This window comes from Sycon ciliatum, chromosome 10 (genome assembly GCF_964019385.1).
Source record: "Sycon ciliatum chromosome 10, ocSycCili1.1, whole genome shotgun sequence".
NCBI classification, from domain to species: Eukaryota; Metazoa; Porifera; class Calcarea; order Leucosolenida; family Sycettidae; genus Sycon; species Sycon ciliatum.
This window is the reverse complement of record NC_088652.1, coordinates 9,932,413-9,957,300: the sequence shown is the minus strand read 5'-3', so window position 1 is coordinate 9,957,300 and position 24,888 is coordinate 9,932,413. Positions and strand designations below refer to the sequence as shown.

The window sequence follows — 24,888 nt, the reverse complement described above, 5'->3', positions numbered from 1 at the left end:
TTGAGCTCCACGGTCAGCTGCGCTGCCGAGGGGGCCTTGGATTTTTTCCTTGGAGGTACCAGCTGCGCTGCCGAGGGGGCCTTGGATTTCCTTGGAGGCATAACGGAAAGGCAGGTAGATCTACGACTGACGAAATCAAGGGAGTCCAGAAAAAGGCAACCAGCTTGCAAAGCAAGAAAACAAAAGATGAGGGACTGCGGCGTACCAGTACGCCCAAAACTGTTGGACCTCGGTCCCAGACCTGTTCGTTCGAAAAGAACAACATTTCTTGTTTATTTCGTAAAACTCAGCCAACAAGAAATGAAAACGCCTTGGTCCCGGTTGCAGTGGTCTTCTTGGACAGGTGGTCGCCTTAGCCGAGTGGTGACCTTGACATGTTTTGCTGTACGTGTAGAGCTCCCTGGCTAATACCGGTGGTCTGCTGTACCATACCAGGGAGTAGCACAATACGCCACACTCATTTTGTTGAGCTTGAATAAAGATTTTTATTTTTTTATATCTACTAAGTACACAACCTACTCGTCAGAAGTGGGGGGGGGGGGGGGGAGGCAACAGAATATACAATAACAATATAGCAGGGAGAGTAGGGGCTGCAAAGCAAGCCTGTGCTGGTGAGGCAAGCCCACAACACCGACCTAGGCTATGGTCTCGGCGTTAACGTGAGCTTGCGCATGATACTGTATGCAGCACAGCACCGGTTGTACACGACGTGTACAACGACTTCTCTCTGGTCCATATGGCCGCAAACCGGCGCAAAGCCAGGATTCTGCCAACCGGCCTCCATGGTCTCTGGCCGCAGTCAGGAACACTGCAGTAAAAACCTAGCTGTCAAGGCAACCACTGGGATAAGGCGACCACCTATCGCAGAAGACAACTGCAGCAAGGACCAAGTGATGCTATTTCCAGTCAAATGACCTAAATAAGGAGACCACCTGGCAACAGAGACCACGATTTTGAAGGTTCCTTGAGCGATCGTCTTAGACAGATTTCACTGTACAGTAAAGCCTGTGACTAACGACCACCCCTCGGGGGGGGGGGGGGGGCAGAGAAAGCGGTCTTTAGTGGCAGGTGGTCCTTAGTTAGAGGTTTGCACCACACAACCATAATGAACGTGAGACCGTCCGTCCATGCCTGGCACAGTGGTCTGTAGTACCAGGCTGGTCGCTAGTCACAGTGGTCTTTAGTTACAGGTTTTACTGTAGTAGCAGGTTGGTCGCTAGTCACGGTGGTCTTTAGTTACAGGTTTTACTGTAGTACCAGGCTGGTCGCTAGTCACGGTGGTCTTTAGTTACAGGTTTTACTGTAGTACCAGGCTGGTCGCTAGTCACGGTGGTCTTTAGTTACAGGTTTTACTGTAGTACCAGGCTGGTCGCTAGTCACGGTGGTCTTTAGTTACAGGTTTTACTGTAGTACCAGGCTGGTCGCTAGTCACGGTGGTCTTTAGTTACAGGTTTTACTGTAGTACCAGGCTGGTCGCTAGTCACGGTGGTCTTTAGTTACAGGTTTTACTGTACAGTCATGTACGTCTTTCAAGGCAGTGTGAGTGTGTGAGTGTGTGAGTGTGTGAGTGTGTGAGTGTGTGAGTGTGTGAGTGTGTGAGTGTGTGAGTGTGTCCCCTCGCCTTGTGCCGTTTGTTGTGGTATGTAGTCTCTTAATCTTGTCTATGTTAGTACAATGTACTAACATAGACAAGAGACTACATACCACAGCTTTACTTTGGCACAATTGGCGAGGGGACACACTCACACAGTCACACTGCCTTGAAAGACGTCATGCACTAGCTCTGTACAAGCTGTGGACAATAACAGGGCATGCACCGTGTTCACTACAAAGCGCCTAGATCGTCTACCACTACCACTGTACCAGCAGTCAGTTGTGGTGGTGTATGGACGTCATTGACATCATTGACGGCATTGCATAGCAAAACAATCTGTCCGGCGCCGAACTTCGGAACGAACAGGTGAGCGCAACACCTCGACGCTCAAGCGCACTCAACAAGTCGTTGACTAGTCCATGAAAAAGTGTGCCCCCGAAGGCGTAGGTCTGCACCATGGTACACAGGTTCAGCCTTGTTGTTAGATTGACGGCATGAAACAAGGTGGAGGACACTGTATTCGGAAACAGTGACCTTACTACAACCATCCACGGTTGGCAGAGCCCCGGTCCGTTGGGACTTCACTTCAGCCTTCTACTAAGTATTAGTTCTAGTTCTACGACTAGTCGACTCTGGCCTCTCCATATCCATGATATCCCATGGCATGTGCTAAGCAGGACAGACACACACGTACTGACGTAGATGTACACGGAATGCATGACACTTGCCAGAACAAGTACGGTACAGTGCTGCTCAATGAAATCCGATCACACGAGTCTTACCTGCACCACCTGCGAGCACTGACTGATAGCAAGAGTACATAACTCCGGGGCGTTGTGTACTCTTGCTGTCAGTCAATGCTCGCAGGTCCAGGGAATGCAACTCACCTGACCGGATTTCATAGAGCACCACTACTGCCACTAGGGTACAGTCAGTGAGAAAGCACACGTACCGAGCCGAGGTCCTTTGGCGTAGTGCGCTCATCGACATCACTCATCAGGACAGTAGAATAGTCAAGTCTGCATCACGTACACACTGCTGCTGACAGTTGACAGTCGAGTACAGTCGTCAGTACAGGGACGTGACATCCACTCGACTTGCCACGGTGCTACTGGTCTAGCCGAACGAAGCAGCAAAATAATTTCGCAGGTTATCGTTTCCCTTCCTCCTTGCCTGAGCTTCGCGGAGAGAAGCAAGACGGACGGGGACTCTTTCTCTGTGCTTGGATCACCTTCTGCCGGAAAGATGAAGAGTAGGTTCAGCCGCAGCAGCCAGAAGAGCCGCGCGAGACCCAGGAGTTCTACAGGCTCGGAGAGGCAAGCCTCGGCGATCCAGAACCTGCTCGCTACCACACTGTACGACACAGATCTAGAAGCCTTCCATCGCTCGATGCGCCTTGATTCGGCTAAGGACGACGATCTAGAAGAATCTGTAGAGAAAGAGACTGCAGACGGGACCGATCACCATGATCACACGCAACAAGAATCGGAGCCGGGAAATGTAACGTTTCCTGATACTGGTGCCGACGTCGACGGCGGCGACTCACCAGATGATCAACAGTGCAGTCCGCTTCGCACTTGCCCCCCAACTCCTGCTGCTGGCTCGGTCTCGTCGGGCGCGATCGGAAGGCTTCTGGTTTTCCCCGGTGCACGGCACAGCCGACGAGGCACCGGTACTAGTACGCATTCTCGTACCTCGCGCGACACTGGACCGCTAGCGCTGGCTAGCGATGGCCCTTACACACACCATGGCGGTTGGTTGTGTCCGAATAATTGTGCTCCGCCACTCGGTACATGTACATGCAGCGACAAGCGTGGACGCGCAAAGAGCACGAGCAAAGTTGTTCGGTGTCCCCAGCCGGCGAGCAAGGCATCTGCGAAGGAGCGGAGCGACGACACCCAAGAAAAGGAAGCAGCCGACACAGGTTTGTGGGAAACGGCAAGATACGGCTCAAACAGCCAGGTGCGCTTTCGACTCAGGACTGATGGAGCTGTAGCGAAGGACACGCCGTCTCTCTATGCCCAGCAAGCGGCAGACTCACTGTGTTCAGAGTCTGACATAGATCTACCTGGTGGATCGCGACACCGCAGTGCGGACAGGGGATTATCCAAAGCGTCAGCCTACCGATTTTTATCGGTCGACTCAGCGGGCAGAGAAGGAGAAGACGAAGCGGAAGCGGAGGACGAGAGTGAGGTAGCCACGAGTAGTGGGAACGGCGCACTGCGGCCGCCTGCACACACCATCATCAGTGGGAAGTCAGCAGCAGCGCCATGGCTGGCAAACACCGAGCAAGGCGTCGACCCCGACCCCTCCACTATCCAGACTCATCGACCATCGCAACAAGGACTGCTCGGGCCTACACTTCGTCCAAGCCGCGTGCGTCGAGCGCTGGCCTGGATAGCGACTCGGTTGAGCTCCCTATTCGGATGCGGATCCGTCCGCAGGTTTCGCTGGGGCTTGTTCAGGAGGACGGGTGGACGTCGATGGTCCAGGAGCTCAGCTTCCAGAGGGCCACTTCCCACCCCACTGCGCCCCGCTGCAACGCGATGCGAGCCCATAGGTGGCAGATCAAGCAGGTCGACGTCGTCGCGTCGCCGTCGCCGCAGCGGATACCGATGCACGTCGTCGCGACGGTCTGCGGTTAGAGGTTCGCGTCGGAGGGGCGGAATGATGGCCAGTAACTTCGGTAAGCAGCTAATCGATAACAGAGTTCTAGCCAAATGGGGGGGGGGGGGGCAGTGAAAAAGTGCCCCCCCCCCCCCTATTCATTTTCCGATTATTGTGTTTTTTCGTACCGTTCAACGAAAATGCAGTCGATAGTCAGTGCAGTCAGACCTCGCATAACCGCACACATCCGTTTACACAAACATATCTGGATAGGCGAGGGAACCGGATAATCGAACACACATACTGTATGTATGCATGACATCAGCTGTAAAAAAAAATGTTTTATAATGCAACACAATATTTACATCAGCTGTAAATCGGTAACCAACAATTTTCTTCCGGATGGCGAGGGATCCGGATAAAAGAGGACCGGATAAGCGAGGTCTGACTGTACTAGGAGGGTTCATAAAGGCACATTATATTGATATAATTATATTATTCTGTCTGGGATGAAGCAGGTGTTTGCTCCGTTCGTTGCATTTCGAATTGCAAGACAGTTACTTTGAAACTGGAAATATTGGTTACAGGGCAACTGCCCCCCCCCCCCTCCTCTACTATTTTGACCTGGCTAGAACCCTGCGATAACTACTCAAGACTCAAACATTATCTCAAATGACACCAGGGTTTGGCATGAGGCATTCAAGCAGGGTGCTACTACTGTAACGGACATGGAAATCCAGTCGATTGACCTGGGCCGGCGCCCTCAGCGCGTACAGAACGTTGCATGCAGTGCACATGTTAATCCGATGCGACCGGCGCGCTGCAGCGCATACATGCATGTGTGTACCGCTTACTTGTACTAGTATCCGCGGCTGCATGGCCAGCGCCCTGGGGCCGCTAGACGTGCGACCGGATTTCCATGTCCACAACAGTATGTCCTCAACTCTGCTTGCAATAGGCTTGAAGTGAGTGGGGTTCGTACGGAGACCCCACGCTGGTTGTGCCGTTGCCATAGGTACTGTCGGGGTCTGCGGCTGGTCTCTCTGCGTGTGTGAGCGTGTGTGTGTGTGTGTGTGTGTGTGTGTGTGTGTGGTGGTGGTGGTGGTGTGTGTGTGTATATGTGTGCATGTGTGTGTGTGTGTGCGTGCGTGCGTTCACGCATGCGTGCTTACATGTGTGTGTGTGTGTGTGTGTGTGTGTGTGTGTGTGTGTGTGTGTGTGTGTGTGTGTGTGTGTGTGTGTGTGTACGTATGCGTTCGCTTGTATACATGCGTTTTCCTGTGCGTCGACTCGTGTGAAATCAAACCATGCACATGTATCTGCAACTCGACTTCAGGACTGGGCAGCGAAACCGATTTGGACGCGCCGGATTACTTCCGCGAGACGCGGTGCAGGCAGGGCAGTGGCAGTGGATGGCGGCAAACCAGCAACAACTCACAGCGCTCTGTCTCCACTGATACAAGTAGCCGCCAGTTTGATGTGGATCTTGTAGACGCGGAGAGTGTGTTCTCGCTGTGTGGCACTGTAATTCCCGAAGAACCGGCCGGCGGTTGCCGACTGCCGCTGATAGAGACGACAGGACTGGCGCCGCTAGCGGAAGTGTGCACAGAGGACGACGATGTAGACACCGATACTACGACAACGTCCGGCGATGCATCGACGTCGGCGAGCTCGAGTTGTTACGTCGACCAGGCGTCCGTTGCCGCCAATGAACGGGGCAGAGTGCCAGCAGGGCTAGTGCCTCTACCGCTGTCGGACAACAGCCAATGCCCCGTCGTGATGAGCAGATTCAGGCGCGCCGTCAAGGGCGCGACTCCTCTGGCCTCGCGCGCGTTGCTCAACTCCCGACTACGCAGCCAGGCGCCATCGGTGAAGACAGCCGAGGACGCTGCGTCTTCTCAGGCGTCCGGTAATGGTAGCAGCTTTGACACGATGTTCGGCAGGACCACCGGTAGCCGGAAAGGCAGCTTGGGTAAGGAACAGTGAGAGCTTGGTGGGTGTGTGTGTCAGAGTGGAGTGGTTGACTGGGGAGGTATAGACTGCGATGAAGGAGACATGCCCCGTGTGTGTGTGCATGTGTGTGTGTGTGTGTGTGTGTGTGTGTGTGTGTGTGTGTGTGTGTGTGTGTGTGTGTGTCACTGTGTGTATGTGTGTTTGTGCATGTGAGCTTGGGTAAGGAATAGTGAGACCCACGTGTTTCATGGTGGAGTGGTGAGATTTTGTCTATGATGAAGGAGGCATGGCGTGATGAGTTACCCTGTCACATTGCCTTGTAGAGGGTGTGGGCTTAGCATTGCAATTTTTCTAGCCAATCCTGTTTGATTGGGTATCCCGTCTGCCATTTTGCCTGTCTAAGCTGCCTGCCTGCCTGTCTGTCTGTATGTCTGCCTGCATGCGTGCGTGTGTGTGTGTTTGAATCACATGGTCGAAAGGAGAGAAGCAGCTTCTCTCCATGCACATGAGTGCTAACTTGCATAATTATACATGCACACACACACACACACGCACGCACGCACACACGCACGCACGCACACACACATACTCTCTGCATCAACTTTTATGCCGAGATTCGCCTACCATTCAATTGACATCTGCCGTATTTCTTCTTTGTTTTCACCACCGCCACCACCACCACTGCAGTCTCTGCAGCCTCTGCAGTGCGAGCACCCACGGGGAACTCTGACACACATTCCGTCACCCAGGCCAGTCCAGCACCCCAGCACACACTCGATGAAACTGACGCTCAACATGGAGGTGCATACACGCTTGAGCTGATTGAGCGTACTTCTGGTGAAGGAGAAGACGCGATGCCGTCACCTCTCCTTGTCGTTGTCAACAACTTTCCCGTGGCCAAGGGACAGTTCACGGAGTGCCAGCGCAGCTGGATGAATAGTCTTCATGCGCTGTGGGTAAGAGACAATGGAGTGGTTCGTTTGTGTGTGTGTGTGTGTGTGTGTGTGTGTGTGTGTGTGTGTGTGTGTGTGTGTGTGTGTGTGTGTGTGTGTGTGTGTGTGTGTGTGTGTGTGTGTGTGTGTGTGTGTGTGTGTGTGTGCGTGCGTGTGTGTGAGGCTAAAATTAGTGGCTGGCAGTCAATTCATCAGCCTTGCAAGCTGTTGAATGGTGTAATCCCAGCACAAGTTGCTATGTCTAACATAGCTGCTCGCTATCATCGCTTCCGCGATGGGCAGGTCTGAGGCGAGGGGAAGTGTGTATGTGTGTGTGTGTGTGTGTGTGTGTGTGTGTGTGTGTGTGTGTGAGTGTGTGTGTGCGTGCGCACATGTGTGTGTGTGTGTGTGCGCATGCGCATGCGTGCGGGAGTGCGGGGGGGGGGGGGGATAGGCACATCGAGAGATGGATAGGATTGATACTTGTGGGCCGTTGCTCGCTCCAGGAGGGGAGAAAGTGGGACTCTTGAGTTTTCCTCAGAAGGGATGTTGAAGTAAGAAGAAGGTAATTGGCAGGTTTCAGCCTGTAGAATTTTGTTTCATGCAGTATGATGTCAATATTCCCTACCACAGGTTGAGATCTGGACCAAGGAAATATAGTCAGACTGCCTCGCTTAACCGCACACATCCGTTTTCTACAAATCCGGATATACGAGGGAACCAGATAATCGAACGCACATGCAAAAATGTATGTATGCATGACATAAGCTGTAAATAGGTGACCAACAGTTTTCTTGCGGATGGCGAGGGATCCGGATAAAAAGAGGACCGGATAAGCGAGGTCTAACTGTAGCACTTAGCAGGGAGAAAGAATCAGTGTGAAAGTTGGAAGTCACTTCGGTACTAATGTGGTCAGCGAGTTTGGCCAGAGAAGGTAGCGGTGACCACGTGGAGGAATTGTTCTTCAAAGAAGTGAACGGAGTGGTACATGTACCGGGATACTCAAGTTCTGCAAGGCAGTGATCTCATAATTATTGGATGTGTCTGAACCGGTCTTGGTTGGTTATGTGATGTCGTAATCAGCGTGTGTGTGTGTGTGTGTGTGTGTGCGCGCGCGTGCGTGCCGCGCGCGCGCGTATGTATGTGTGTGCACATGCGCGTGTGGACATACCTGCTTGTTAATGCCTACGTGCGCACAATATCTGTTTGACATGCGTCACACCTGACTGCTATACTACACGTGTGCATGCAGGTTCTCTCAACCGGCGAAGAGAAGCTATTTCTCTGGCTGGCGTCCTTCGAGGAAGACGTCAACAGGAAAATGCTGGAGGAGGTAGCCCTGGTCCACCCGCTGGCGCATCATCTCCGTCCCTACTTCAAGCAACGGGTTTCACGCACGCCAAACGCGGCACCTCAGAAGGAACACGCCGTCCGTGGCGGAAATCTGTACCGATCATTTCACGTGACGAGAAACGCGAGCAAGGTGAGCACGGACGGAGCGTCGGCAATGGCGACGTTGCCAAGGCGACATAACCACTCCTCGCTCAGTGAGACCAAAACATGGCAGGCACCGGAAACGGCAGATGTACAGCAGTTGGCACGGCAACAACGCCATCAGAAATCTCCCGTGCGCCGCGTGTCCTCTGGCCCGGCCGGACCTGTACAGGCGACGACAACGACAACCAAGGCGGCGCAGCGCAGGAGCCGCTTTGCCTCGGTCGCGTCCGCGCCGACCCATCCTCTCGATCGCCTCCACGCCGGGAGTTACCATGGCGACGGTGATGACGTTGTCGTCGACGGTGTTGTGAGCATCATGTCCGCTGCTTCTCACTCTCTCAGCAGTGCTCTACACTATCAGCTGAGCAGCATTAGGACGAGGATGCGGCCCACCGGCAATGTTGTGGATAGCGGCGGCGGTGGTGGTGCGGGACACTGCGAACGCGCTGCCAGCATCAAGTCTAACCCGTCAGCCGAGGGTAAGAATCAAACACAGTACAGTACAGGTAGAGTACAGGTAGAGTCCCACGTCCAAGAACACTGTTTCCAAGGGGTTAGCTTGGAATGGTCTCATTTTTTTCAGCAATCTGGCTGCGGTCTTAGAAACAATTCGTACTGAATCATATGTATTCCACAAGCTGCCAGAAAACCAGCACCGCCGTTCTTAGTAGGCCGTGGGGCTCTTAGTATTTCAGACTGGACGTTCTTGGGCTCCACGTTCTGTGTGCAGCTTGTGACGTCTCTGCACGGGTGTCCGTACTATAGTCTATAGATGGGTTGGTCTCGCGGCGAAATCCCGGGATTACATCGCGTATTGCGTACAACTGAGCTGCAGTTGTGCAGAAATAGATCTGCTTGAATCCTGCTTGTACGCACGTCACTGAAATGATGCAATCGCGGAATTTCGCCGTGACACCAACCCATCCGAGCTGCACACTCTCACATATCTATACATGATTGTACTGCACCCTGTCCTTTCAACATTTGTTAACAGTGGTCTTTGAATTTGTTTCACTTCTTTGTGTGGACTGCATGGGTTAGACAAAGAGGTAGGTTTGTCACGTGAACCGTACTGGGAAGCATTGCGAGAGCACCCCACCAACTCGTCCTTTCGTGCTCATCCTGTAGAGGCGGTGTCCTGTGTGTAGATCATACGGAACGTACCTTGTACACACGTTGTACGATGCACAGTCAATACACACTCAGTATAATTATGTTGTCGAGTTCGAGATCACGGCAGTTTACCTTGGAGCTCCAGACAAGAACATGGAAAGTGTGACCGTGTTGCAGTTACTTTCTCACACCGTACAAACTTAGTTGCACTCTGCCGTACGATTTTCCTCTCTCTGGCTGTAAAATCAAGGTGGGACGCTCTCGCGGTACTTTATGGTACACGCCGGTGTGTGTATGTGTGTGTGTGTGTGTGTGTGTGTGTGTGTGTGTGTGTGTGTGCGCATGTGCATATGTGTGCACGTGCATATGCGTTGATACGCGCACGTGTGTGCATGCACTACGCTGCCCGGTGTGTTAAATAGCAGCACTGTCCGATCTGGCGTCATCGCACAGCGTCAAGTCAAACCGTGACGAACACCCAAAGAACGAAAGCGGCGACGGAGGAGGAGCATCCACTGAAAACCTTTCCAAGTTTCAACAGGAGTACCTGGAGAACACTGAACCGCTGGACAGGTTTGACAATGCCGTACTGGAGAAATGGCAAGGTTGGTACATATACAGTGGTCCCTCTATAATCCAACACCATTTGTGCCATGGAAATCTGCTGGGTTAGGGACGGTGCTGGATTAACAAATCTGATTTACTGCTGCAATATGCATGAAGAGGACATTTTGGCTACTGAAAATTGTGCTGGTTTATCGAGGGTGCTGGTTTATAAAGTTCTGGATTAGAGAGGGACGACTGTACTCAATGAGGGTAACATGGATGCAGCTGACGGGGTTCCCCCCCCCCCCCCTTGTCGGCATTGGTTGTGAGACTTACCACCTCAGCCTCGCCGTTACGCGCTGCATCTGCCACCCTGGTATCACAGGCATGGTGGTGGCCTGGCACATGCGAAACTTCCTAAGCTGGTTGTGTTTCTCAACGCAATAGTATAGCCGGTGGTAACGCGGACGTGCGAACTTACTTTTACTTTGTTTAGTAGTCAATGGAGAGGTTATGGGGTATTCACACGACAGGCAAATCTACGTGCACCGGAAAGTTACTATGGTATTTTACCTGTGAACGAGAAAAGTGGCTGAAAAGTGCAAGCGAGCTGGGGGCCCACTTTCACGATAATCGTGGCGTGCACGAGTACATTTACACCAAAAAGCGCGAAACAAGACTTGATTTTTTACGCGGCTCTTTAGAGCAAGATAATTATTGTATGCGTGTTTTGAAATTTTGAAATACCCATGGCTACTGATCGGTGAAGCATTCAAAAATGCATACGTGCCTGTCGTCGAGTGCAGCTGTGTGAATCCACACAGTCACTTTTCTCGTATGTCACTGCCTGTAAAACGTGCAAGTGCCTAGCGTGTGAATACCCCATTCGATTCTGGAGTTACAGTACCGTTGGGCGCTGAAGAACGACCAGGCTAGAATTTCCTCAAGCACAGCATACCAATGTACACGCGGTGCCTGAACAGTGCATGGATTGTAATACATGAACATAAGAACGGTCTAGGCTAGGAGGCTGACCCCCCAGTTCTTCGGCGACCGACAGTACTGGAGGGTGACACGCGGTGTTTCGAAGACACCATCGGTGGAAAGTATGTAGCCTACTGGTACTCGAATGCCGGTCCCATTTTGGCTGCCGTGCTTTCCAAGGTATGCCCTGCAGCTCTGGTTTTATCCTCACCAGCGCATTGCCTGCACCGGGGTGCTAGCATCACCTACAGAAACAGTCCATTCATTGGAAACTGGCACCCTAACTTGTAGGTGTCTCCCGCATATACTTGTAGATATGGTGAAAACAACAGTACATCCTTCATTGCGTGACCCGTGCAATTACTCCTTGCCACATTTGAGGCGAGAAAAGTCCAAGAGCAGGGAAAAAGAAGTTCAGCCAGGTTTTACGAAAGTAGGACAGGTATGCCATGGCAAAATGTATGGAGAAGCAGATCCCAAACTCAGAGTTTTGAGATTTAAGTGGGTTTTTGATCCTCGATTCGGCCCAAATCGGACTTTCAAAAGCCAGCGGGACTTTTCCGATGAACGGACTGTGTTTGTACACCAATAGTACACACAACGGGATATCACTTGCACCTGCACCTGCACCTGGGCCTTGGGCTTGCTTGCCACGGCTGATTCCAGCATGCCCTATGCACACCATGTTGCATATGACTGCGCACTGCTGACTGTCTTTCGCGCTGCTCCGGTCCGCTGTCATGTGTATCCGTGGGTCTCGGTCGGCATACCATCGTCCAGCTAACGAGCTCAGGGAGCTGGCGGTGGTTGAAAGCCGGATCTAAACCAGTTGTGTTTTAATGTAAAACTCTCGCCATTCCGGAGACATATTTTCCACACCTGTGTACTATTATTAATATTATCTTCCTATCATACCCTGGTTTCTCATCATTATGTTGCTTTTGTCCGTAAAAGAGGCTGTGGAAAACCTGCACCTGGGTCCCCCCCCCCTTACCGGGGTTTAACCCGTACCGGGTACGGCTATGCCCAGCACCAGTGTATTGCCCGTACCGGGGTACATGGATATCCACAGACACATTTGTGCACGCACGCACACACACACACACACACACACACACACACACACACATGCACGTGGACACCTACAAACGCACAAAATCAATATCACAGTGTGCTCTTACGCTGGCGAAGTACAGCCGTGGCCATAGCGATCCTACCCATGGGCAGAAAGCAGCGCCAACGCCCGTGCGGCCCGCTGTTGGGTTTTGGGACCGTGCATGATATGTGATTGAAATAGATGACTTGCACAAAGATCCGAGCCGCGAGTGAGACGGGGCAAGTGCACCCTGTGCACCCAGGCTACACTGCGTGCACCCTACACGTAGACTGTAGTGTCCTTTTTTTGTCAGCATGAATGAACGGTGCACGGCATGTACATGTACATGCCGTGCACCGTCACTGTCTTCAGCACTCATGAGTCATGTGCACTTGTAGGGTTAGTGGAAATATGTGAAGAGAAGCCAGGCGTTCAAACCAACCCAAAATACTCTTGCCATATTCTTCGGTGAAATAGTTATAAAAAAATTGTCTTACTAAACAACAGTGAGCATAGAAGCAACCTCGATGCACCCAATAATATGGCATCCGGGAACAGCAAGTGTTGCACGAGGATCCCAAGAACACGTCAAGTTCCATGCTACCCGCCGCCATCAAAAGAACGAAGGATAACTGTGCTAGCCTAGTTCATATTCAATGTAACGCTATCGGTACGGGATATAGGAGCCTGTTGGGAAGGCGTGGGTGAGCGTTTAAAATCTTGTACGGTTCGCACAGCACAACATACATGCAGCAGTTATTGGCGACGGTTAACGTCGATGGACGAGAGTCATAAAGCACAGTCCATGGGGGTTGACGTTTCTGGGCTTCCTTTCCGAAAGGAAATTTTTATTTCTTCTCTAATAAAGCAGAATCATGCTGATTATACCAGTCTGTTATGAAGACAAGAAAGCAGCCATGGACATTGTGCCACACTAAAGGAACGACAGGTAAAAGATAAAGCACTTCATCTGAAAACTCAAGGACTATCCATAAATACAGCAAATGATAATCCTAGCCTGGTAATGTCCAACTCCGTCATGTGAGCCATTCGGTGGGAAGCATAATGTTCGAAATGCTGAAATTTGAACAGTTGCAGTTGTGTTCGTCGCCACACAATGCCATCGCCAGTTCACATTCGAAATGTAGCCATTTTTACGCTTGTGTCCCTGTACACGGCATGGAAGGCTGAACAGATTCAACTCTTCCATCGCTTCCTGATCTGTACAGTAGTGCGGTTGCGTTCCCGTTCCTGACACCCACATCCGTTTCCGCTAACCAGCATCGTGAGCACTCCAATGGTTCCCGCCGCTCCTTCCGTATCGTCCCAGCGCGCCCCGTCAAGATGTGAATTACTGTAGGCAACGGAGCCAGTGTATGATGAAGGCGAATGCACTGTTTGATGATGCTCCAACAAATCCTTTCACCGTTGTGCGGAATTTGTAAGAAGAGTCAACTGTAGGTCCAACGCAGAAGGTACCTCACAGCGCAGTTATGTTACGTCCACAATAATGAACATACTCAGCAGACTGTGATGTGTATCAGACACACTCTGGCATTATTTGTTCCACATTCTCCCAGGAGATGAAATGTAGTTCAATCATGTCTTTAGTACATGGGGTACCGTTGCCTCGTTGCAACTAAACAGGTATGCAAGTTACTTTCCCATGAGACCCAGCCGCAGCTGCATCGTCGTCATTACCAGCTAATCATGAAGAGGTATAATGTGACTTTCCACCACTCCCTGATTCAATCATAGTTTGCGAGTCTGCGCCAAACTGCTTTCTCACTAGAGCCAGGCATCGGATACATATGGCTTCAGTAAGGCTAACAATTAGTGTTGAAACGAATAATCGAATAATCGAATAATTTAGAATATTCGTGGGGTGAATGAATAATCGAATAGTCGTAGGAATTATCAGAAATCGAAAAAAAAAATCTACAGTGTTTGCTCAGTGCTGACCCTACTGATATTTGCACTGCGTAGATCTGCTCGCAGTATTTCTTCTCAATCTCTTCTCCTCCAAGTTTTAATCTCCTATCGGTATCTAGTTATCTAGTATTACTTCTGTTCTTTCCATACGAGGGAAACATGGATGCAGTGAATGTGATTTTCGGTCTTTGACCACTTTCGACCAAGAGTCAAGACCCTATGCAGAGCTAGATCAGGCGTTGCACACTCTGGGGGGTTATGTACTCTTGGCGGTACAGGTTAACCGGTTTTGCACCTCCACATAACAAAATCCGATAATCAACAAAAAAATTAAAACTACTTAAAAAGTGCGGAAAAAGTGTTGAAAAATGCCATCATGCGTATGATAGAATATAGATTATTCGTTCGATGGAGGGTGAAATTATTCGATAGATTATTCGTTCGAAGAATCCGTGTTCGGTTTAAACACTACAGTAACAATGCTATGTCTCTGGCCTAGATCCAAGTCTAGATACAGCTGCTCAGAGTAAGGGCTGATGAAATGTTCATATCGGAACAAGTGAGACTTCAACAGTAGCTAGTACACATCAGGCCTGAGGACTTCGCAGCGTTTCTCCAGCACACTTGTTCTCTCCTTCAACTCAGATACTACTTGAAGTACTACTAAAGGCCATCTGGCTCTCATACTCAGTCCTTCCACCCTTCATTTTCATGGTTTCAGTGTCTGCTCCAGCGCCGGGTGAGCCGGGTAATCCACCCGGTTGGGCGGCGCTTGGACCCGGTTGAAAATATAGTACCGGGTCACCTGTGACCCGGTTGGTACTTTACATTAGTCTTTCGAACTTTGAAAGGACTGACTACATGGCTTGTATGTATCAGATACTTCTTCTTTTTTCGTAATTTTCTAATTCCTGTCCTCTCTTTTCTAAATGCGGCTTATCCATTCGCCTTTATATCATTGGGCCTAGTTCACGTTTATTGTCCGAATTAAAATAAACCAACCAACCAGTTAAAGCATGTGACTCGGCTGGTGAGACGGCGCCAGGTACATGTGTACCCGGCTCTGACCCGGTTGAAATGGTTGCGCCAGGTACACGTGTACCCGGCTGTCCTACAATCGTAGAGCAGACACTGGGTTTAGGCTTCCACTCGTCACTCGGCAGGTTCCTGGCCTCTCCGCAGTCTGTCCTCAGGAGAGGGTCGCTCTGGAGCTAGTGCAGCCGATTGAAAGGGAATCGAGTTCTTTCTCAGACGTCCACAAACTTTCGTTGTGCTTCACTTCGCTTCCACTGCGGGAAAGTAGTCACACTTCAGGACCACGACGTGCTTGTTGCAGCCTACACCAATGATACTAAAATAATATTCCCTCATTTTTCTGCCTCCCGAACGGCCGGCTCGGAAAGGAACGTATGGAATGGGAGCCTCAGTTCCATCTCTCGTCTGCTAGTTCATTCAGGAGCGCAGCAGCGCTTCGGCATGACCGATACAAGTCGAATCAAAACAACTCTACCCTCGAGCTAAAAAAACTAGCTCAGTACAGTGTTCGTCAGGCAAAAAGCGAAACTTCGAAAGTCACGAACTCAAAAGGTGGGGAAGTGCAGAGTCAGAAGGTCCACTTGCCCCGTCTCGAACCCAGACAATCTTTGTGCAAGTCATCTATTGAAACACTGCCCTACTTAAGACTCGTGGGTCGGATTTCTTTAGCAACAACTGTACATGTTAAAATTTTCTTTTCTTTAGATACGGTCAACTTTGCGTATAACGACACTCGGCGGGGCATCAGAAAAGTGTCCTTATTCGCGAAGTGTCGTTATACCCGAAGTCTCATTATGTATTACAGTTAGATGGGACTTTGCTCTGCGCATGGAAATTTTGTCGTTATTAGCGAAGTTGACTGTATGCTCCCCTGTGCTGCCTTTTCCCCATCTTTCCTGCAGCGCTGCTTGAACGAGAGAAGGGTTGGATGAACTGGATTCCAGAAGACGACGATGACAACAGCAGCACCAGCATGAAAGGCACAGGCGCCAGCACCCGGACTGTGCCGTCCGAGCAGCAGCAGGAAAAGCAGCACAGTGGTCAGCAGCATGCCGTTGACGGTGGCCCGGTGCCGCCATCGGACGCCCAGCACGGGCGCACCGCGTGGCAATTCACTGCAATCACGTCGGAGGTGCTGTGATGCCTACTCCACCGCACATTGTCCAGTCCCTCGGCGGAGACGTAATCTGGATTCCGGGCGTTATCGGCATACCGTCTCACAGACACGTACCCGGTCATCATGGAATGCCGACAACGGCACTATACCCTTCAGGGTCTTGCCAGGCCCATAATAATTAAAATCATGAATATACCGTACGGATAACCCAACGCCTATGGAGTACGCCAAGGGGTGGCTCCAGACTTACCATAGCATAGAGCAAGGAGCTCACTTGCCAGGCCCATAATAATTAGCATCATGAATATAGGGATAATCCAGTAGCAATGGTGTACAAAAAAAGTGGTGGCTCCTGACCTACAACAATGTAGAGCAAGGAGCTTGGTCGTCGACTAACACCAAAAGAAAGGTGACAACACTGACCAGCTAGCTATACACGGCCATGGGTTGCCAGAGCGTGCTCTCCGCAACCCTCTGAGGCTCTGTTGGTCGGCTCTCCGCAACCCTCTGAGGCTCTGTTGGTCGGCTCTCCACAACCCTTTGTGGGTCGGCCGAGTCAATCACAACCCTCTGTTGGGCGGCTCTCCACAACCCTTTGTGGGTCGGCCGAGTCAATCACAACCCTCTGTTGGTCGGCTCTCCACCACATGCAAGGCTGGGCTGTGAGGCGCCTTCAGTTCCAGTCAGAAAAGGGTGCTTACGTGAAGAGAGCCAATCCGAGGAGCTGGCTACTTTGCAAGTTCTGACGATGTACAATACTGATCCCAGTGCATTTACTTAGGCGCCTTCAGTTCCACTAGGGAAAGGGTGCTAAGCCTTACATGAAGAGAGCCAATCCGAGGAGCTGGCTACTTTGAAGTTATGACGATGTGCGGCAATCACTGATCCCAGTGCATTTACTGGAACATGTATGTAAGATTATGTCAGTATTTTAACTCCTAACGATCACCAGATTTACGTCGGCTAATGACACGGATTTAACTGATTGGCAAACGACTGTACATGCTAAATACGCTGAGGCGTGTATCGTGTTTTGCAGATAAACGAATAGAAAAGTATTGGAATATCGGCACCGTGCGGCCAGAGGACACTGTTCTTAAAGACTTCCTTGTGCGGCTGGCGCGCCTTTGTCTTTATGACCATTTGAACTGATTGGACTGGTACGAAGGCAACATTTCACCGAAATATTTCTTGCAAAGGTCAGATTTCACAGAAATATATCTTGTACAAAAGAAAATAGACCAAGGAACTACAAGTTACGCTATAATGAGCTGATTGTTCAGTAACTGGTGGTGTTAGTGGACATTATAGCGTAACTTGTAGTTCCTTGGTCCAGTTTCTTTTGTATAAATTAATCCTTGGCTCTCCATCTGAGTCAATATAATTATAATCTTGTTTTCTTTCTTCTTCTTTTTAAATCTACTTGTATGCAAAGCATTGTGTCAAAGGCAGCCTCTTCCTATGTTGTACATCTGCACTGCTTGAAATCCAATCCAACGTGCGAAGCGTTGGCGCCCTATATTGTAGACCAGTTCCCATTGCACCACTGCATTTGGACATGTGTACGCACAGCAGTATTCGTACCACTTTCAGGCACTTAACGGCAATATGGTGGTAAATACACGCCTGCCCACACACGCTATCTACTCTACACTTGTAGGGCTTGAAAGTGCTACGTCACAGCGTAGCAACAATTTCAAAAATTCAAAAACTGGATCCAGTTTTTGTATGGATCCACGGCCAAGCACATTTCAAGCGGTCTTACTCACAGCAAGGTGATCGTGATGTAGCCAGTGAAACTGACTGATTTGGCTAACACCTGGTGGCGAAGTAAAAGTCACACATGCATACGACATGAGTGGGTTGCTATGGACCCACATACTTAGGCAATAGCAATGTCACACCTGAGTCAGTGGATCCAAAATAGAAATCTGATGTCAACTTACTTCTCCCTGGTCGTTTTTGACGTCCTCACTTTCAAGCCCTATAAGCTGCAAAGTTCTGGCACAGCGAGCTGATGGTGGTGGCAGCGAGAAGGAGAGCGCTGTGCCAGAGCTTTGCAGCCTAGAGAGTGTGTGTGTGGGTGTGGGTATTTGCCACCATATTGCCAGGTGTGTCTTTCCCACCATAATAATATGAATATATTATAATTCAGCCAAAAGGACAGCTGCAGTGGTGTCTTCAACTTCATACTTCCAGGTGCTGTCTGTAAACCGCCCAATATTCGCGTCACTAAATTTTCACGATTTCTCACAACCAGCGAGTTTACGATGGCAAATTTTCGCGGAACACTGCCCACGCACTTACGCCCACTGTTGAAGTTTGGTTTCACGATGGTTAATATTCGCGTAATACGTCATGCTCTTCTCGCAAAATATTAGCAGACACGAATACGTCGCAAACAAAAGGCATGCAGTTTACAGTAGTGGTCTTAGGCCTTTGTAAGTAAGTAGCGGGGGGCACCCAAAGCTTTGTCTCTACTGGTGGATGCGTTGACCTTATGAATATGAGTTATGTGAAAGAAACTACCCAAACGTGTAACATGGGTGGTCTACACATCTGAAATGACTGAATCCATGACTCCAGCATGGCTGTGACGTAGCACTCCCCCCCCCCCCCCCCCCCTGAGGACCTCGGGTAGACGGGTACAGAATAGTACCCGAAAACCCGAAATAGCAGATGACTTCATGTAAAGTGCACGTGGACAAATTCAAATTCATGTAATACTCCGCATGTCTACCCAGTGTGTAAGGGAAGGAGTGCATTGTGGTGTTACCATGAAAACATTACCCAATAGGGTACCCGTGCTACCCGAAGAAAAAATTAATACTACCCGACTCAGCCCTAGTAATTTGTAGTCATTGTAGTCTACTTCAGAGCACACCTGGCGTCAAGAACACGTATAATACATGTAGTGGCTCCAAGGAGATCTATATGTGCATGAATACAGCAGAGCCACATTGCCATTGGCTGTGGAGGCAAAGACACAAATGTGCTCGCGTGCTTCATCATGTAGCACCAGTCTTCAGAGACTGCAGATTCACGAGATTGAAATATTCACATTCAATAGCACTATTATAAACAGTGACTTACCGCTTTGACCAGTGCCGTACTCGGCAACTGAAGCATGACAAAATATCATCTATTCTTCCATACGTGTAGCACCACAGAGAGTCTCAGAGATGACGGAAATCAGCAGAAGCCAGGGGCTAGTGGCACAGAATCTCGCCAATCCTGAATTCTGATGTTTTCAGTGATGAAACAGTATCTCCAGACGATTCGAGAGAAAGGTGCAACATACGATCGACATAGGCTCATCCACGGATACAGTTCAGACAATAATAATGATGTGAAGGCAGGAACACAACTACAAAAGGGCTCGGTATGTACAGCAACCAACAGAGACAAGAAACAAAAAAAGCCAGACGGAAATGACAGGCCAAAACTTGGCAAAAGACAATAATTACAAGAGTTGAAGTGGCAAAGAAGTGCATGCCAACGCTAATCCCACGCATCGCAGATTGATCGGCAAACTGCACACATTCTACATCGCTGCAGCGCGGCGGCGGCGGCGCTAGAAAAATTTCGTAGCCATTCTCTTACGCGCATGCGTAAAACGAAATAGCATGGTTGGTGTCTTCCTTTTCGCCTTGAGTCTATCAGACAAGGTAAGACGTCCATTCTCTCTCCGATAAATCCTTTTAGTGTTTGTAGCAATGGAGTAGCCAGTGGTCCTGAGACCTCTGCGACGCTGCTCTGGCCATTGGGCCGGAGTTTTTGGCCCAAATTCTGCCGAGATTGTCGGCTTCTGGAGCCGTTTGTACATTGCGCTAATGGATTATAACTGTATTGATGGAGGATGAATTCGCGATCCACGGACACAATGGAGGCAGTACTTGCGCTGTTGGACAATTCGGATCTCAATCTTGAGCTTTGTTATGGATGGAACGTGTAGCCGGATCCCATACGCTAGCGTTTAGCCCTTTGTGTTCGTGGATCGCTCAGGAAATCCTGCCCAAATGTTTTAAATAGTATTCCTGCATTTTGCAAGAAAGAAGGGGATCTTGATGGAGGTGACTTGTCCCTTTGCCCTGCCTGTTCTCGTAGGTCTCCTGCAATCATGGTGCGGGTCAATGTACTCAACGATGCCTTGAACGCCATCTGTAACGCTGAGAAGCGTGGTTACAGACAGGTGATGATCAGGCCTTCCTCGAAGGTTATTGTAAAGTTTCTCAAGGTCATGATGAAGCATGGTAAGTCCACTTTCTCATTTTGAACTTGTTCGTACGATATGGCTTGATACCAATAGGTTGTAGTGTTGTTTGAATGAGTTGGTAAACATGTATCATGAACGATCTCATCTGCTTTCTCTGCCTTCAGTTCTTGATCCTGTCAAAAAACTTTGCGTAAATCGTCAAATCAAATAATTTATTTTTGTAACGTTTCTGTTCAGGTTACATTGGTGAGTTCGAGATCATCGACGACCACCGTGCCTGCAAGATCGTTGTGCACCTCAACGGCCGCCTCAACAAGGTAAGCTTGTTCTCCAGATCCGCTCTCCACATGGTACTTTTGAAATTGTAAATTAAAACATTTTAATACTCCGAAGTAATAAATTTTGCACTGACCGAATCAGCTAGTGACGTAAAGGATTAGGGCCGCTTGGCTACTTCCATTTTCGCTGATTGTTCAGTTCTACCGTGGGGAATGGTGTGATTTTGTAAAGTTTCTGTGTCTAGTTCCTTTTTGCCACTTGAGTGGTCTCTCAAGAGTCTTTGTTGTGGCATACACAACTTTCTTCAGATTTTTTCCCATTTTCGACACCCTCAAATGATGAATACTCACGTGGTACATTGTCTTTATGTGTGTCTGTGCCATTGGCTCTCTGTTCATGTTTGATCACAGTGTGGTGTGATCAGCCCACGATTTGACGTTGACATCCGCAGCATCGAGAAGTGGTCCACCAACTTGCTGCCATCTCGTCAGTTCGGGTAAGTGTTTGCTGTTTATTCTAAAATTCATGGGGTGATTTCGGTTGTTAAATTGGTTAACTTCTTTCATGAGAGTTATTGGTTCTAACAGATTCCGACCAACATGTGGCTTGCGTCTAAGATAGTTCATCCGTGGTGTGCACTGTGGCAGACATGGTTCAGACTTACCAGATACCTGTATCTGAAGCACATCATTTTTGGGTTCCCGTGTTGTGTATATACCACGCTGCTGTATTTTCTATGTGTGTGCCGTAATGGGCCAGTCTAGATTGACTTGGAACTAGTTGCAGGGGGTGTCGTAGAGAGATCCAGTGTTGTGGTAGTTTCGCAGTATCTCTGCTGGATCATGCCTACCTTGGCATGTATGAACTATGTTGCATGTGAGGTTATGTTGGTGTGGCAGAAGTGGGTTTCTACTGCCCATCTTGGGCTATTGTCTGGTCCAAGGTGTGCCGTCCTTTCTCCCTGTATCAAGCTATTTTTATGGTTGAGCATGTACTACGGAGTCTGGGTACTTTCTGTTTCGCTGTGGCGTATTAGAAGTAGTCATGTCCAGTTTGTATGGAGTCGTTGTGTTATGTATATGGAGAGCAAATGTTCAGTACAACAAACTTCTGCACAGCGAAGCCCTCTGGCACACATGGCTGCTGCCGTCTTGTTTATCGTGTCAGCCCCGTGTGTAGTTGTGTTTCCGGTTCTCCGCAATCACGTACTTTGAGTAAATACTGTCATGTTTCCTATCCTCGTCTTACTGTTCGCACTAGCCTAAAACTTCCTCTGTGTGTTTGTTTGTGGTGTTCTCTGTTGTAGTTTCCTTGTTCTGACCACGTCCGCTGGTATCATGGACCACGAGGAGGCAAAGCGCAAGAAGACTGGTGGCAAGATCCTCGGATTCTTCTACTAGATGCGGGGTGTCCTTGTTTGTACATAATTGTTTGTCTGGGACGAAAAAGAAATGGAAAAAGACAATCCTGGAGCGGTGTCCTTGGCCTGTTCTGTGCATGTGGGCATGCTGGTGTTGTGTCTTGTTTCGGTTGTCAGCTTTGTTAATGCAGCTCACCAGCTGTATATGTCTTCACACCACTGCATGTCTTGCTTGTCAACGAGAAGGGGTGACATGCTGTAGATTTATCCTGATACTGCCTACTGGTATCTGCTTTGCCTCAGTGCTCTAGTATGAGGTGGGATTGTATCGTGACCTGTTTGCTCGAGTGAAGCAGCCTCTCTTGTCTTTTCCCAGTGTGCGTGTGCTCTATTGTGCATGTACGGAGTACATTGTACACCTCAGTTTAGACGTGTGGAACTTGGTCTGAGAATTTCATTGTGTTCTCTTTTGCATTCTGACCGGGCTTTCTTTATGTCATTTGTTGTATCCACCCTCGTTTGGTGGCTCCCTTGTGAGTTGGCATGATTGTTGCTCTTGGCCTTGGGTTGCGTTCTGTCTGGCCTTGCACATTTCTACTCGAACTATGCACGTGTACGCACTGGATTCAGTTTTAGATCCGGCTTGTCAGGTGTTATGAGCTTTTGTCAAATTGCTGCACCAAGTGTGCGTGGTCGTGTCTGCAGTTGTGCTTTCAGTGGCTTTCATTGAAAAGTGTAATTTGTTTGGGATGTGACACGAGTACACGCTAAACCAGTGTGCGTATTCTTGCCTTAGTACAATGTGCACCGGATATTCAATCCAGTTTCGGTCAAGACTGCTATTTTCCGCAGCAAAATCAACAATCCGTCCTTATACAGTAGAGTCGCGCGCTGAAGAACGTGGAGCCCCAGAAGGTCCAGCCTGAAATACTAAGAACGCCACAGCCTCGGGCTGTGTTTACATGAGGTGTTTCGACCCGGGTCGGATTTTAACCCGCCATGTACACCAAATGAATGGCGCGTTTACATGACTCATTGCGCTTGCCCCGGGTCAAGAAAATTGTACAAACGTACTTCTGTGCGTATCTTGCGCCAGTTTGAACAGCACTGCACAAAGTGCACATGCAAAATTCGCGCGAACGGATTCACGTGACCATACAGGACTCTAGTCTAGAAGTGGACTTTTGGTGGCATATCAGTATTTGACCCCGGTCAACTGTCTTCATGTAAACGCTCACCTATTTTGTCTATCGTACAGACTTTCAACCCGGGTTGAAATTTCTCATGTAAACACAGCCTAAATCTAAGAACGGCGGTGTTGGTTTTCTGGCAGCTTGTACGAGGTCATTTGCTATTTTTGGACACTCAAATTAAATAGCACCCTATTATGTTGGTTTGTAAAATAAATTAATTTTTTTTCTTGCTTTTCTATTGGCACACTTATGCTTTACCACCACCACACACACCTGAAGGCCTAAAGGTGAAGCGTGCGGCCACAACTTGACCTGATCGAAGGCGTCTTTTTTTACTGCTTTCGCAATGCGAGCAATTATTGGACAACTAAATTAAATAGCATCTAGCAGCAGTCTGCAATGGTGGGGACAAGTATAACTTGCACAGGACATGAAAGTGGGGTAAGGCTATGCCTATGAGACCGGCTGATATGAGTTCTAATGACAGGCCGTTCATAGCAAGCTTGTCAAGGCCTTTCAATGTGACACACAATTTAAAGGGTCGCTCAAGGGTTTTCATGGACGTCATATTCAAGAACAGAGGAGAGCACTCCAGTGTGGCGCATCTCCTTCTCATATTTTGCAAAGAGGAGGGCAAAACGTCTTAACTAGCCGCTGCGTCCTTCTTTGTTAGGAAGTGTTCACTGGTGCCAGGTGAGTGGAACGCTCGCACTGCTAAAAGAGATTTCTCCTGACCAGAACTCCTCCACAAACGCACGGGCTGAGAAGACGAGGAGACTCTTCCAGGCGGATTCGAGGTGGAAGACGTAGTCTCTGGGGTTGATGGAAGGGATACAACATCCCCCATGTCGACATTCTCTCCGTCATGCGACGTAGAGTCGACGGAATCCTCCATTATTTACTATTTAATCGAAATTTTCAAAATTACTCAATACATTACCTAAGAATAGCAAAGAAAACGCCCAGAAAGAAACGACTTTCGCCGCTAAAAATAGGAAGGAAGAAACTTGAGGACCACACGAAGACACTCTTGTCAAAAATGTGTCCACCAAGGAAAGGACAACGACTCAGGAGGACTCTACTTCCACATTTAACTGATTTGTCCAAAAATTGCGACATGTCCAAAAATTGCGAATCACCTCGTAGGATACATAACTTGTTACAGGTCGTCCCTCGTTAATACATAATCTCTGGGACTTGACAAATGTTATGTATTAACGGGGTTCATGTACTAAACGAAAGTGTACATAACATGTTTGTGTACCAGAATATTTCACTTTTTTCAACTTTTCTGAGTGTTTCTTGCTACCACGACTAGGCAGCGAGATATTCTTGATTCCCTCGATATAACATAAAAATTATGTTATAACGGTCACAGTTAGCGAAGATTCTACAGTTTACATGATACATGCCCAGCCGCGTCTATACAGTCAG

General features: G+C 49.2%; 2 protein-coding genes and 1 long non-coding RNA gene across 4 annotated transcripts in view; 2 read left to right on the top strand and 1 right to left on the bottom strand.

The window, feature by feature from the left end:
• Window positions 1–2,631: 2,631 nt before the first annotated feature.
• Window positions 2,632–17,867, top strand: LOC135826371 (uncharacterized). 2 transcript variants are annotated; one of them, XM_065338983.1, is made up of 6 exons: window positions 2,632–4,280; window positions 5,538–6,173; window positions 6,842–7,110; window positions 8,339–9,062; window positions 10,122–10,301; window positions 16,192–17,867. In XM_065338983.1, exons 1-6 carry the CDS (start codon window positions 2,840–2,842, stop codon window positions 16,428–16,430), a joined length of 3,489 nt encoding a protein of 1,162 aa, XP_065195055.1. In that variant the 5' UTR covers window positions 2,632–2,839; the 3' UTR covers window positions 16,431–17,867. The 2 variants fall into 2 exon arrangements, with proteins under 2 accessions (XP_065195055.1, XP_065195054.1); XM_065338982.1 differs by having other exon boundaries at window positions 10,119–10,301.
• Window positions 15,667–24,888, bottom strand: part of LOC135826373 (uncharacterized) — a 73,349-nt gene continuing 64,127 nt past the window's right edge. The window contains exon 3 of the long non-coding RNA XR_010555270.1: window positions 15,667–15,676. This is a non-coding gene — a long non-coding RNA (uncharacterized LOC135826373). The remainder of the gene's footprint in view (window positions 15,677–24,888) is intronic.
• On the top strand, window positions 19,986–22,366 carry LOC135826868 (small ribosomal subunit protein uS8-like). The gene is made up of 5 exons (XM_065339475.1): window positions 19,986–20,074; window positions 20,514–20,659; window positions 20,860–20,939; window positions 21,312–21,397; window positions 22,208–22,366. The coding sequence occupies exons 2-5, from the start codon at window positions 20,527–20,529 to the stop codon at window positions 22,299–22,301; spliced, it is 393 nt and encodes a 130-aa protein (XP_065195547.1). The 5' UTR covers window positions 19,986–20,074; window positions 20,514–20,526; the 3' UTR covers window positions 22,302–22,366.